The 14,901-nt window shown below is 40.7% G+C and overlaps 1 protein-coding gene across 13 annotated transcripts in view; it reads right to left on the reverse strand.

Moving 5' to 3' along the window:
* The window catches only part of UNC79 (unc-79 homolog, NALCN channel complex subunit), a 305,414-nt gene that overhangs the window by 76,113 nt on the left and 214,400 nt on the right, over positions 1 to 14,901 (reverse strand). For 10 of the 13 annotated variants that reach the window (XM_056133512.1, XM_056133504.1, XM_056133507.1 and 7 more), the window contains 4 exons: positions 14,704 to 14,811; positions 10,962 to 11,078; positions 7,822 to 7,905; positions 2,062 to 2,164 (listed from right to left, as the gene is read on the reverse strand). In XM_056133512.1, the coding sequence (XP_055989487.1) occupies positions 2,062 to 2,164; positions 7,822 to 7,905; positions 10,962 to 11,078; positions 14,704 to 14,811 (412 nt within the window). The remainder of the gene's footprint in view (positions 1 to 2,061; positions 2,165 to 7,821; positions 7,906 to 10,961; positions 11,079 to 14,703; positions 14,812 to 14,901) is intronic. The other 3 variants (XM_056133503.1, XM_056133513.1, XM_056133510.1) reach the window with 2 other exon arrangements.

A 14,901-nucleotide genomic window follows, 5' to 3' on the forward strand; every position in this document is an offset into this window, starting at 1 on the left:
AGTGACACTACTTTAAGAAACTCAGAGTTCTCTTTGGAGTGTCCTAGTGCAGAGTCAGGTTTCATTCAGCTTAACAAAGGTCTCGGAGCCCACAAGTGTGTTGTGACCATCCCATTGGAAAACTTCCTCAATATGAGGAAAAGAATTTTTCCCTAATCCCTGACATACAAATGGACCTAATTTTTTTTTCCATTTACTTTCTGTTATCAACCACCTTTTTGTTTTGTGTTTTGTTTTATTTTTGTTTGGGGGCTATACCCAGAGTATTCAGGGGTTCTTCAGGGGCTCTGCATTCAGGGATCACTCCTGGTGGGGCAAGGGAGGACTGTTTTGTGAGGCCAGGATTAAACCCAGGTCTGTGTCATGCAAGGAAAGCGCCCTACCCACTGTGCTACCTCTCTATTTCCCAAACTGACTTTAAAAAGAGTTCACAAAAGGATTCACAAATAAAAACAAAAAAGGGGGGGAAAGAAAATATGGAGTGCATACGAAGGAGCTCGGAAGGCAATTAAGAAGAATTGGAATTTGGCGGAAGGCACAAAATGCAGTAATTATACCAGAGCGGGAGCCAAGAACAGCATGCAGGAATTCCCTGGGCAGACGTTTTAAGGAAGCTGTTAAGACGGCAGGCACTGCTACCGAAGCCACTAAGGCAGCCGGCCAGCTGATGTTTATTCACACCTCCTCCTCTCATTTTACCAGAACCCCAATTTCTCAGCTGCATCACCTTTCCCAGGAAGCCTCCCAGGCCCAAAGGAATCTTTCCTGTCTCATGCTTTATCATACTCACTTGAATGAACATGAATGTGCCAGGGCAACGCATGAGGAACGTGATCTATAAACACAGAAGAGGGGCTGGAGAGATAGCACAGAGGGTAGGGCGTTTGCCTTGCATGTGGCTGACCTGGGTTCGATTCCCAGCATCCCATATGGTCCCCTTAGCACCGCCAGGAATAATTCCTGAGTGCAGAGCCAGGAGTAAGCCCTGTGCATTGCCAGGTGTGACCCAAAAAGCAAAAAAAAAAAAAAAAAAAAGCAATAGATAAATAAATAAATAAATAAATAAATACAGAGGAAAGACTCCCCATCTCTAAGGAATTTACAACTGACTACGGAACATGCGTAGAGAAACAAATAATCAACATTCTATGTGATGGCCAGGGGTATAGCTCAAGAGGTTGGAGTACATGCTAGAGACTTGGGTTCAATCCCTAGCACTCATCATAAGGCCCTTCGAAGCAACCCAGGAGTAACTGCTGAGCACGGAGCCATTATAAACCCTTAGCACCACGGGGTGTGCACCCCCTTCGCCCCCCGAAAGCAAACAAAACTCACAATGTGGTGAAAGGCTAAACAGAGATGCATCAAATACTATGGAAACTTAGAGAATGGCTTGACTAATTCTGCCATGTGTAATCAGGAAATCTTTGCCTTGAGCTGGGTTTTGAAACATGGATAGGAGATTTCTCAGTAGAAAGCGTATCTTGAAAGAGAATCTGCAAAATCACATCAGGTGTTCTCTGAAGACGGCGAAGGGGCTGGGAAGAGTTCCCAATGAGCAGTGGGAAGGCTTTACCCTCATAATTTAAAAAAGATCTTTTATAATAAACCAAAGTATTTGGACTTTATCCTGTAAGAAACCTGGGAATACTAAAAGCTAATGAGCTGAGGAGTGATATGATCAGTTTAAGGTTCAGAAAATGACTTCTGAGGCAGGAAAAGGAATAACAATCAAATCTCAAACTCAGTCTCACTCTAACAATTGAAAGCGTCTGGTTTGGAGATTATTTGTGTGAAATTGTGTTAGAAATCATCAACAAGAGGATTACTATTTGCCTTCTTCTAAATGGAAAAAACCTCCTTGACATACACCAAACCTGCGCAAAAGGACTCTGTGCTTCTAGATGTCAAATTCAGAGCAACGTGACGATCCAGCCCTTTGGAGAACAAAGCATGACTTAAAACCAGAGCAGGTCCCCTATGATAACCTCGACACCCAATACATGGCGAGCGAAGTCTAAATTCTGTGAACATGGTGAAGAAGGGGAACGCTGCACTTACTTGTCTGTCATCACCGTTGGCTGCTCATCTGTGAATTCTTCCGGCGCTGGCACAAACATGCTGACAATGCTGGGTGCTGACAGCAAGCTGGATTTAGTGGCACCTGGGTATGCAGTGGAGACAACTGGTGAATAAAGATCCATTGCTGAGGACCAGGGGGAGGTGGGGGAGAGGGGAAACATTCTCTTCTTGAAATCCCACCAAAATTCATATTCGCAGGATGGGAACTGGATAGTCCAACTGAACTGTAAAACACCCTCAGGAGAAAAATGAATCTAAACAAGCCTGTGATTTGCTTCTGCAATGTATGATTTGAACAGCTAGAATTAGATCTCTGCCTTGGCTTCTTTTTTTTTTTTCTTTTTGGGTCACACTCAGCGATGCACAGGGGTTATTCCTGACTCTGCACTCAGAAATTACTCCTGGCAGTGCTCGGGGACCATATAGGATGCTGGGAATCAAACTCAGGTCGGCCACGTGCAAGGCAAACGCCCTACCCCTCTGTGCTATCACTCCAGCTCCTGCCTTGGCTTCTTGACTTGGGAGCAATCAGAAAAATTTCAGGTGTGCCTGCAAGTTATTAGGACAAGATGGTGTTAAGGGTTTGGGGGTAGAAATAGATCCAAGGGAAACTTAAAAGCTAGTGTGCTTCTAATATCACAAATAATACCAACACTAAAAGGTTAATCACTTGGGAAGGGAATAAATATCCGTGAAACTACTACACTTCAAAGTAAAGGGAGCTATTTGAGCTAGGAAATATCAGTACAGTTTTATTCTCAGGAAATTAATACCATAAGCCCCAAAGCAAAGACTTCATTTTTCAAACTGAAATGAATGGATTAAATATTTATAAATGAAATATCAAGTGCTTTAAAGGAACTGCTCAGTGACTCGATCCAATAAATAGTTCAGTGTTTAAAACTGGATTTTGATGCCTTCAGAGCAGTCTGAGGTAGGAGTCTTGGCAACATTCTCCAGTGAGGAATAAATCTGGGAGCCAGAATTCTGTTTCCTATTAAGAAAATCGTGAGACTGGACAGAATGTCCAAGATCTGCAGAAATGAGGCGCCCTGAGAGGAATCCCAGGATGATAAGCTCAAACAATTCCATGTTCTATGCAGTAATAGCTGAGATCCCATTTCTCATCAAGGAACTAGTAATGTGTTGCTAAAAGGCAAAACACAGCTGTATAATCTTTTCTTAAATAGACTAAATGTCATATTTATGAAATTAACTTCTAAAGTAGCCAATACAAAATTTCTACAAACAGTCAGTAGAAAGTGTGTTTTCATTCTGAGAGGGAGGAAGGGCATCAAGTCGTTTCAATAGTCAAGGATTATTCCATATTATCACACAGACTCCCTTGCTTGATCAAAGGTTACTAAATGCGCTTCTGAGAAGCAGACGTGTGAACATAAATGGCAAAGGCAAGTATCTGAAAGCATTTTTATCCTTTTTGACAATCCAGGGCTGGAGCGATAGCACAGCGGTAGGGCGTTTGCCTTGCACGCAGCCAACATGGCCGACCTGAGTTTGATTCCTCCACCCCTCTCGGAGAGTCTGGCAAGCTACCTAGAGTATATTCGATATGCCAAACACAGTAACAACAAAGTCTCCAATGGAGACGTTATTGGGCCCTCTCGAGCAAATCGATGATCAATGGGAGGACCTTTACCTTTAACTTTACCTTGACAATCCTAAAATTTGGAACCCAAATTTTACTGCCATATTTATCAGCATCTCTGCGAAACCATTCTTTTCTAAGTGTACTCCAGAGTATCATAAACAAAGATCTTTGTATCACAAAGATGGTGTAACAAGTGTCGGTACAATAATTTTTGAAAGATAATAACTTGGCCGAGATATGACATATGGTAAGCACCATAAAGTTGCTTCAAGAAATCAAAACACAGACATTTTAAACTCCAACTCCCATAATTCAGAACATTGACAAGCTATGTCTACCAGATGCCAAAAGGCCTGTGCCGGAAGCAATGCTAAGGGGTAGGAGTTCACAGTGACAGGAGTTTACATCAGAAGAAGAAATTGCTCAAATTAATAACCCAACCTCACAGCAGGAGAAATGAGAAAGAGAACAACAAATGAATACCAAAGTAAGTAGAAGTAAAGAAATAATTGAAATTACAATGGCAGGGCATGAAATACAATAAGTATTTCACTCTTATTTCAAGGGGTGGTAAAATAAGAGTATCAGTGAAACCAGGAGTTAGTTTTACAAAAAAAATGAAGAAAATTGGGCTACAGACATAGTATAATAGGTAAAGTGTTTATCTTAAGTACAGTCAACCTGGATTTGATTCCTGCACCACATATGGTCCCAAAGCACTGCAAAAAGTGATCCCTGAACAGAGTCAGAAGTACAAAAACAAGACGAGTCTGGAGCGATAGTACAGAAGGTAGGGGGTAGGGCACTGACCTTGCATATGATCAACCCAGGTTCGATCCCCTATACCCAATATGCCCACCAGGACTGATCCCTGAACACAGAGACAGGAGTAACCCTGAGCACTGCCGAAAGTAAGCTCTGAGCACTGTGGTCCCAAAATGAAGAAAACAATAACAACACAAACAAGATTGACAAACTCTTAAATATACTCATGAGGAAAAAGAGGGGAAACCCCAAGTACATCAGAAGAGAGATGAAAGGGAGAAATTACAACGGATATCTGAGCAATGCCAAAGCTCATATGAAATCATGTGAACACACCAGATTTGATGGGATGTGATGTAGAAGTGAATCAACCTCAACTAACAAAAATATTAACACAGAAAGTTTAACTTTCAACAATGGCTTAGTAAACCCTCAGATAAGGACTTAATGTCCCCATTTCAGATACAACAACTTTCACAAATTTTCTCCACATATTTTTTGTCCATTCTGTTAGGCATTTAGGGGTAACACTGTAGCACTATAGCACTGTCTTTCCGTTATTCATCGATTTGCTTGAACAGACACCAGTAACATCTCCATTGTGAGACTTGTTGTTACTGTTTTGGGCATATCGAATACACCACGGGGAGCTTGCCAGGCTCTGCTGTACAGGCAGGATACTCTCGGTAGCTTGTCAGGCTCTCCGAGAGGGACAGAGGAATCAAACCCAGGTCGGCTGCATACAAGGCAAACACCCTATGTGCTGTGCTATCGCTCCGGCCCTAGAAGTAACAAGCAATATAAAATAAATTATCATGGTCCTGATATGGGGACAGACTTGAGGGGTGGTTGGGAAAACGGAGACAGCGGTGGAGAGAAGTTAACAGAGGTGGAGGGATTGGGATTGGAATATAATGCCTGTAAAAAAAATCATCATGAACCACGTTGTAAACCACAAGTGTTTAAATAAAATGGGGAAAAAACTAACTGTATGAACAACTCTTCACCATTATGCTGGATAACCTAGAAATGGATGGATTCTTAGAAACATCCAATATCCTAAGATTGAATCAGGACGAAGCAGACAACCTGGAGAGACCAATCCAGGTGGAAGGTGGTGGGAGGGAAACTGGGGACACTGGTGGTGGGAAATGTGCATTGGTGAAGGAAAGAGTGTTGAAAGACTGTATGACTAAAACCCAATCATGAACAACTTTGTAACTGCGCATCTCATGGTGATTCAATAAAAAAAAAATTTTAAGTGAATTTCTTTTGCATGGCAAAAGATACTTGAGCTAAAATGAAAATATACCCTATTAAATGGAAGAACATACTTGCATACCATAAGGAGATAATATCTGAGATACACAGAGTTTTCACAAAGCACAACAACAATGGCAAATCAGCAACAGTACCATCATTGAAAAGAAAAGAAAAGAAAAGACCCTCCCGTTGATCATTGATTTGCTCAAGCGGGCCCAGTAACGTCTCCATTGGAGACTTTGTTGTTACTGTGTCTGGCATATCGAATACATCACAGGGAGCTTGCCAGGCTCTGCCATGCAGGCAAGATACTCTCTGGTAGCTTGCCAGGCTCTCCGAGAGGGGCGGAGGAATCGAACTCGGGTCGGCCATGTTGGCTGCGTGCAAGGCAAACGCCTTACAGCTGTGCTATCACTCCAGCCCCATCGCTCCAGTACCATCATTAAAATGGGAATATCATCGGTTGGTATCAGGCAAATTCAGAATGGCATTGATCAAAAAGAATGGAAACAAGCAGTTTGGGTGGGGATGTGATGAAAAATGACCCCTTATTCACTGTTGGTGAGAATGATGTCCAGTTCAGCCTCTACAACAAACAATGTGGAGATTTCTCAAACATGTAAGAGTAGAGTTTCCATATGATCCAGTAATCCTACTTCTTGACATCTACTCCCAAACACAAAAGCATTAATTTTAAAAGTAGACACATACCTATGTTCACTTCAGCACTTATCACTATAGCTTAATATGGCAACAACCCAAATGTCCAACAACAGATGAATGGATAAAGAAGTTGTGACATTTATAAATAATAGAATACTATTGAACTATAGAAAAGATGAAATTTTACTGTTCACTGCAATGTGGAGGAACTTGAGGACATAGTGTGAAACAAAGCAATTATTTGAGGACAAATAATGGGTGGATTCATTCATCTATGGGAGAGAGAGAGACATAGACAGAGACAGAGAACAAGGAAAGAGACTGTAACAAATGATGACATACTCCTGCCTGACTTTGGATTACAAAACTCAGCTTCCCAAGCCATTATGGAAAGGGTCAGGAAAATGAGGAGGTGACCAGAGGTGACATAGGGAGAGTGATGAACTTTTGATGTGGTGAGGTGCAGTACCCATATACGTCAATACAATAAATGTTTACCCTAATGTAACCATGTTACTTAACTATAATACAAATTACTTAAGAACAGAAAAAAATGTCTTTGTGAGAAGTGGCAAATCACCTGTAAAACATATGATCATTTGTACAAAGTCTTCACGAAACTGATTTTTTCACTATTTGGAGTGAAGACTTGTCATCACACGTAAAGTCAAGAAAAGAAAGGAAATCAAAGACACACGATAGTTTCAAAACAGTCATTATCCAATACAAAATTGGGTAATGTATTTTGCTTATATCATATACAAAGGAATAGGTGTTTTTGATAGTAGTATGGTGAGGCTGTTTTTTCTATGTCACAATACCTAATGTATTGTGATCCAATATTTATGGCTGTCACAAATAAAAGCAAATAGGTTAGGTTATTGGGCATTAACCTCCACATGGCAACATTCACTAAATTAGTGGATTTCTGAAGATGCCAGAGCAAAGAATAATGTACAAGCCAAGGGATGGAAAACAGAAATGGAAGCCATCAGCCTTAGTCACGTTTTATGTCGCTGAATCAAAACTAAGCGCAGTATCAAAAGCAGCTCCCTGTTATCCCAGGTTCAGAGAAACAGGTGCAGGGTGACACGGAAGAGAGTCATGTATTGGGAGGAATTCCCTGATGCCTGATTTAGTAAAGATTGAAGACTCAGAAATATACGGCTATTTCCAAAGATTTGAAATTTATGTGAGAGACCAGAATTGTCTTAGGTGCTCCCAAGGGTTTGAGAATCACTAGAAGGAAGAGCTTCCTGCCCGCACTGTTCAAAGGTAAGCTGGCTTGTATTCTCAGTTCCTGCTGATGTTTGAACAAAGGTTGGATCCACTCTGAGGAGCTGCGGAAAAGGAAGTTTCAGCACCAACTGGGTAACTAGAAAATTGACATACCAGACTCTTTTCCTTCATACCATCCCAGTCTCTGCGGCTCAACTAACCTCTCATCCTCAATGGCTGCCCCTCCAGGTCAGGGTTTAGGCACATGGGCACATTGCATTGGCGTTTCCCAGGCTGTATCTGTTCTGTGGATAAACAAAGCGTTTCAGTCTTCAGTGAGGGCAGCTGAGCACCATTCACAGTATAAGAATTTAACCAATAATCTCGTGGGTCAACTTTTTGGTTATTGTTGATGATTAGCATTTATTTACAGGAAACATCTAGATTTGGGGGTAGGGTGTTTTGGAGTTTCACCAGTAACCTACCATTCAAATCTATTGACTTTCTATTGAAAGCGGGAGCACATCTAAAACTATCCTCCCCATCCAGATTATTTGCCCTTACCCCAAGAAAAGTTCAAGTTCCCCATATCTTGACATGAAATGGAAAAGAAATGAAAGGCTCATGCAGCATTCATGGAAAAAAAAAAGTATTTTGCGCAAATCAACAATTACATAAGTGATCATTTGGGCAATGGCCAGAAAGGTCGTACAGAAAACATGTGGAACTGGTAGCAAGGAAATGCTGAGATCTGAGAGCAGGAACAGGGTTGGGGTGGACATGTAGGCATGGTGCTTCTTGAACATTTGATTTGCTTGAAATGTGAAGCCAAGAGGGAGCCATCAGATGTGCAGGGATGGAGAAGAGCAGGTGTTCTGTGAGAGAACAGTTACAGGCTATAGTGATTCACTCATGGTCTGTGATATAGAGAGCTGTCTTTCTCGTGATGCATCTAGGACCAAATTTGTTCTTTTGGAGACAAGCAGGTCATTGAATCAATCTATGTATCTGATGTGACACATCAGCTGACCTTGAACGACTCCTCTGCTCTCATATTGACGGAGATTGGACAGTAATAATAAAAATGGGGATATTGAGATGAAACTCTAGTGGAACTCAGCTTGGATGAACTAGCTTGGAAGATGGAAAAACAAGCCCAGGGAAACTCAGGTGAAAGAAATTCAGATAGCATGTAAATGAGAAGCACTGAATGAGAAACCAGAGTGTTTCAGACAAGCTGAAGTTTGGTTAAAAAGGGAAAGGACCAGTTAAATGGGTTATTTGGCATCCACGTTGAATTTTTAGATTATGATGTGGCTTAGGAATTGAGACCAAATTTGCCTTTTTATTGCTTTACTGAATCAAAACTTGTGAATATAGTCAGAATTTAAGATGATTAGTTCATGCTGAACTCCATGCCATGGTAAGAGCCTTGGAGCCCCCAAGTCACCCTAACAGGAACTGGGCATTTACTTATCAGAGGCCTAATCAAAAGATGCTTCCGTTCTCAGATCTTTACCTCAACTGAGGAAAGAAAGAAAAAGACCTCAGTCAAAGCCAATAAATTCTCAGGCTGACCATTCAGCAGTCTTTCTCCTTGTCTCCCTTGCCTATTGGCTTCTGGCCATATTATTGCTACCACGTATCACTAACAGGAAGTTAAAACAATATTAGGACCCTTATAAACGCCAGGAGAGTTGAAGTTTTCTGGTAAATGTAGACTTGCCTGTGAGATTTTGTTATTCAGATAAGCTCTCTTATTTTGAATAAAAGAAAATAAGACAAAGATGTATGTAACTAGTATGATTTTGATCCAATAACACTATTTTATGGCTTTAGGTAATTCTCTATTATAATTCTATTTATATGGGAGAGTACTGAAAAACTCTCATACAACTAGTCCTCCCTGTCACTGTCACTGTCATCCTCTTGTTCATCGATTTGCTTGAGCAGACACCAGTAATGTCTCCATTTATCCCTGTCTCATGCTAGTGTAGCCCAATATCGTCTGCTCGATCCAGGAACATGAATTGAGACTTGCTGTTACTGTTTCTGGCATATCAAATACACTACCGGTAGTTTGGCAGGCTCTGTCGTGAGGGCAGGATACTCTCGGTATCTTGCTGGGCTCTTCGAGAGGGATGGAGTAATCAAACCCGGTTCGGCTGCATGCAAGACAAATGCCCTACCCACTGTGCTATTGCTCTAGCCCAGTCCTTCCTAATACCTACTATTTTCAGTACCTAGTATTTTTAGTACTAGTATTTTTTTTGTATTTCAGTATCTAGTGTTTTCAGTATCTAGTATTTTAGTACCTACGTTTGAGAATATTTCAGTAGCTGGAAAAGACTAACCAAGATACTTAAAATAACCTTATCCAAGTGTTGGGGTCCAGAGCATATCACAGTAAGAAACCCTGGCGTTTTCATTGTGTGTACCTATTCCCAGTGTTTTATATGGAGAATTTGGTGTCTCAAATGACCCATTTAATTAAAAAAGAAGAGGGAAGGGAAGGGTAGGGGTGGGAAGAGAAAAGAAAGGGTCAAAAGAAGGACCAAAGCAGTACTACTGACTTGAGAAAGTAGCATCTGGACAGAGCATGGTAATGAAGTTCAGAAAATGGAGCGTGATTATGTTCCAAAGAGGTATGTGATGGTAGTTCATTCTTACTTTAAAATTGAGGTTCAATGCCCTTGCATCATATGAACATGAGGGCGTGTGGCTGCACCCTGTGACACTACTGGCTGAACCACAGAGGTCATATTCCCATACCTACTGCCATCATGTCACTAGACTATGTCTATTAGTGCCATTTTCTACTGCCCCTAACTGGGGAAGGGAGGCCTTCTAAGTTACAGAACAGAATACTGGCAAGTTGGTCACTGTCCTCCCGTTGTTCATCGATTTGCTCAAGCGGGCCCAGTAACATCTCCATCGGAGACTTTGTTATAACTGTGTTTGGCATATTGAATACATCACGGGGAGCTTGCCAGGCTGCAAGTTGGTATTTTGGTTTTTTAACTCTGTAACAGGAATTCATTGTTCCGTTCCCTTTTATTTTTAAAAAAAATACATTTACATTATTGAACCCATAGAAAGATAACCCTAGTATCTGGAATCTGGGTCTTAGAGAAAAGGGAAAAAAAAAGTTGGACCAGCTTAGATAGATAAACAGGTGGCTCTAGTACAACAGGAAAGTTTAAATAAACTTAGTAGTTACCTTCGTTAAAAAAAAAACACCTGATTTGAAGCATAGAACACGAGAAAAAAAATTATTCCTTAACAAGGGATCAGAGGGGACACATAGAAAGTGGCATTAGCTAATAGGAGAGGTAGAACAGGAAGAAAAAGCTTGACCCACCAGTGTCCCCGTTGCTGATGTTATGGGGGGCGCTAGACTGATGTTCCAGCTGTCGCTTCATTAACTGGCTCATTGTCAGAGCTCCCAGGGATCCCCTTTTCATCTGCCTATACTGAGCTATATGGAGGAAATTAGGAGACGATTAAGAGGGGAAACCAAAGTCCATAGCACACAAAGGCTCAACACATCCACAGAGAGTCTGAAATGGACCTTCCTTGGCTATTTGTGATTGTTCAGTATACTGGATGCTTCTGTCCAAATGAAACACAGAGGCACTCTGCTGTCTTCCCTGGGCGTTTCTTGACTTAGCAGAGCACTTAACTGGAGATTGCAAAATTTTGTCCCAATTATAACAATACAACTATTTTCACTGGCTTTAAGATTTATGTACTCCCTGCCTTGTTATTCCAACATGGGTTTAAGACAGATTATATTACTTGAGACTTGACAGCACAACCGTCTTGAATGCAACTTGTGCATATGTAACTTTTTAGGCTCCTTCCTACCTCATGAGGTTCCCGGAGGGAGGTAGGGTGTCTACATGGATGTATATTTTAGAACAAGATGACATATCTCAACCGCAATTTTCAGAGGAAACTTGAAACAAATGAAATCATGTTACTTGGAACCAACCAGCAAATGAATGAGGTGGTTGTAAAACCAAAGCGTGGTGATTCCACAGTTGATGCTGTTTTCAATCTCTGTAAGAGCCTCTTGCCTACTGTTCAATGACTGTCAATGAATAACAATTTCATAAGTGTCGTCTCATACAGCTCTTTGTTTTAGGAAATAATATGGCAAATATCCCCCCAAGGAAGTGATAAGTTAGTAGCATTTCCCAACCAGGAAAACAATAAAAAAAAAAAAGCTCTGCCAGGAGCTTGCTGAGTGAGAAAACAACCTGGCCCGAAGCTTTGGCCTCCAAACTGTCACCCATCCAGATGGAAAGGCAGAGTGGTGCTGACTGCCTTTTCTACATGATCCCAAACACATGAACGCAGTGGATTTGTGGATAGTTCCTCTCTCAGACTGACAGTTCAGAAACCGCAGCTCTGAACATCATGCCTTAGTGAGAGATGATAGAAACTGGATGACAGCTTGGCCCTGGAAAGCCTTCAATATTAGACACAGGTTTTGCAGTTACAGTAAAAAGGCAGCAACTTGGTGAGATGTGAAATCAATTATAACATTCTTTTTTCATGTACCCAGCATGCTGCTTGATAAACGGTGGTCACGGCATGATTAGCTACAATATAGAGATTGAAAGAGAGGGGGTGGAGTGTGATGGAAATGTTTGTGTCTTGGAGTTCATGTCATCTGGATTCATAAAAATTCATAAAAATTACTATGTAAACAGGTAAGAAAATTTGCTGATTCTTCTTGTTGATTGGCAAAATTTACTGCTTAATGATTCATTTAATGGCTGGCTTGAAAACTGCAGCTTCAAGTGTAATTCAGAAGCAAATCTTTAGGATTGAATAAATTTAAAAACATGGGGCTGGAGAGATAGCACAGTGGGTAGTGTGTATGCCTTGCACGCAGCCGGCCCGGGTTTGATTCCCAGCATCCCATTTGGTCCCCTGAGCACCACCAGGAGTAACTCCTAAGTGCAGAACCAGGACCCTGTGCATCACTGGGTATGACCCAAAAAGAAAATAATAATAATAATAATAATAATAATAATAATAAAAACAAGGAGCATCTATCAGACTTAAAGAACTGAGTGCTTGAAAAAAAAATCTCTCCAACTGTCAGTTGTTTTTAATGATAGCATACTTTCCTAAGGGAAAAAACAAAACCTTATTGCCTAGTTCAGTTTGTAAGGCACCTCGTATAATGCCTCCAAGAACATGGCACCCAGAGCTAACCAAACCATGCTTTTAATGGAGAGGGGCAAGGCTGGGCCTCCAGTGATGGTGTGAATCCAAAGGGCCAGTCTTAGGCAGGACTTCAGGGCCGTGACGCACTTGATTCAGTTATTTCCTGGTACATTCAGCTGGCACTAAAGTCAAACTGACACCATCATCCTGACTATCTGAAATTATACCCAACTGGGAATTTTAGCAAGAATACACTTAAAAAATTGGAAAAAAAGCACACACACAGGCAAATTTGAAGAAAATATAGTTTTATGATTTTAGAATGTGGACTTAAAAATAGGCATTTTATCACATTCTCAAATCAATTCTTTGTAATACAAGAACAATAATGAGACTGAGAAATATACATCATTTGCTAACAAAATACCAAATAACTCTCACTTGGAAATTTTAGAATTTTATAATCTCTGTTATAACTTAGTCTGAATTGTAATAATATAATTCCTGTCTTAGTAGCTGTATCCTTTAGCCTCTCTATTTCCTAATCTATAAACTGAAAGTCAATGCTATTTGCCATGGGCACTGATGTAAGTATTGAAGAAGAAAGCCAGGCTGAATAAACCACTTAGCACAGTGCCTGGCTCCTGAAGAGGGCCAAATAAATCCTATTATTATTATTAATTATTATTATTATTGAACTATTCTAGAGTTGCTCAGGGAGCTCCAGAGTCACTCCAAGTGATACTCATCCCCATGGTGCAAACTTGATGGTTCAGTGCTCAAGGCCAGGGGTGCTGGGGACCACCAGATCTTCTGAATGGTTGACAGGAAACATCAGGGTTATCCTGGGCAGTGTTCAAAGGACCATGCCTGCCAGGGATCAAACTTTAGGCCTGACATTTGCCAGGCACATGCTTCAGTCCTTGGAACTATCTCACTGGCCTCAACAAGAAATTCTCTGAATATAAATGGTGTCTTATTTATTCACCTTTGATTCCCTAGTGCCAAATGCAGTGCCTGGCACCCAGCAGCCCTTTAATAGATGAATAAATTAAATGCATGAATGAGTGAATGGATGAATGAATAATGATGATGATGATGATCATGATCATGATCATGATGATGATAATGATGACATTCCATACTACCAGTCCAGCATTTAAGTTCAAGTCTTTATCTGTTTTTTTTAGGCTCTCTTCAAAAGGTGATCAAATGAAAATTAACTGGCTCTTTGAGTAGTGTTCCAGAAGGAACATAAGATAGACCAGCATATATGACAAGGGTTTGCACAAGTTGAACTTTGTTTATCTGATTCTGACTGAATGTTGCATCAAAAGTTGCTAATTGGGCCAATTGGGCACCTTATCTTCACTTCCTTGAAACTTAAGCTCCTCCTAGAAAAGATTGTAGAATCGACAGAACGCAGTTTCAACAGAGCTGCCTCCTATGAACCCCACCATGTTTTATGCCATTTTTATTTGTTTTCTGATCAAAACAGGTCCTGGGAACATGACACATCTGGACATTTTAATGGCCATTGAGGAAAAGATTTTTTAATAACTGAGATTATTTAAATTAAATGAAGGTGGTCTACATAAAATTCTGCCATAAATCACATTTTTTGCATTCCCCAAATGAGCTCCAACCTTCATATTTAGGTTAACAATATGCAATTGTTATTTCATTTAATGATCCCATTCAGCGATTCTTTGTTAACTCGTAAACATGCTTATTTGTCAAACATTTGAGATATCCAGAGTGGGCCTATGCCTCAGAATCTCTGAAAACCTACAACATAGTAAAACCAAGGAAGCTATGCAGAAAGAAAAACAATACAAAGTGCAGAAATTGAAAACAGTGCATTAAACAATGCCTCAGAATCATGTACAGTTGAAATGACCACCAGAGGAAATTGGTCTTACTTGATATCGAGGAGTGGCTGCTCGTTTCTGGAAGGCCTGCTTCCAACGTTGGGGCGGAGGAAGATTCTCGTGGCATTTCCAGAGTTGAAAGTCCTTTAGTAGAGGAATCTACAAAGAGAAAGATTGCTTAAATCTGAGGGCTCTGGTTAAAAGTAAGTTCAAGGATCTTCTCATTATCTGTTCCCATCTAACCAAATA

This window comes from Sorex fumeus, unplaced genomic scaffold, assembly GCF_029834395.1.
Source record: "Sorex fumeus unplaced genomic scaffold, SorFum_2.1 ptg000098l, whole genome shotgun sequence".
Lineage (NCBI taxonomy): Eukaryota > Metazoa > Chordata > Mammalia > Eulipotyphla > Soricidae > Sorex > Sorex fumeus.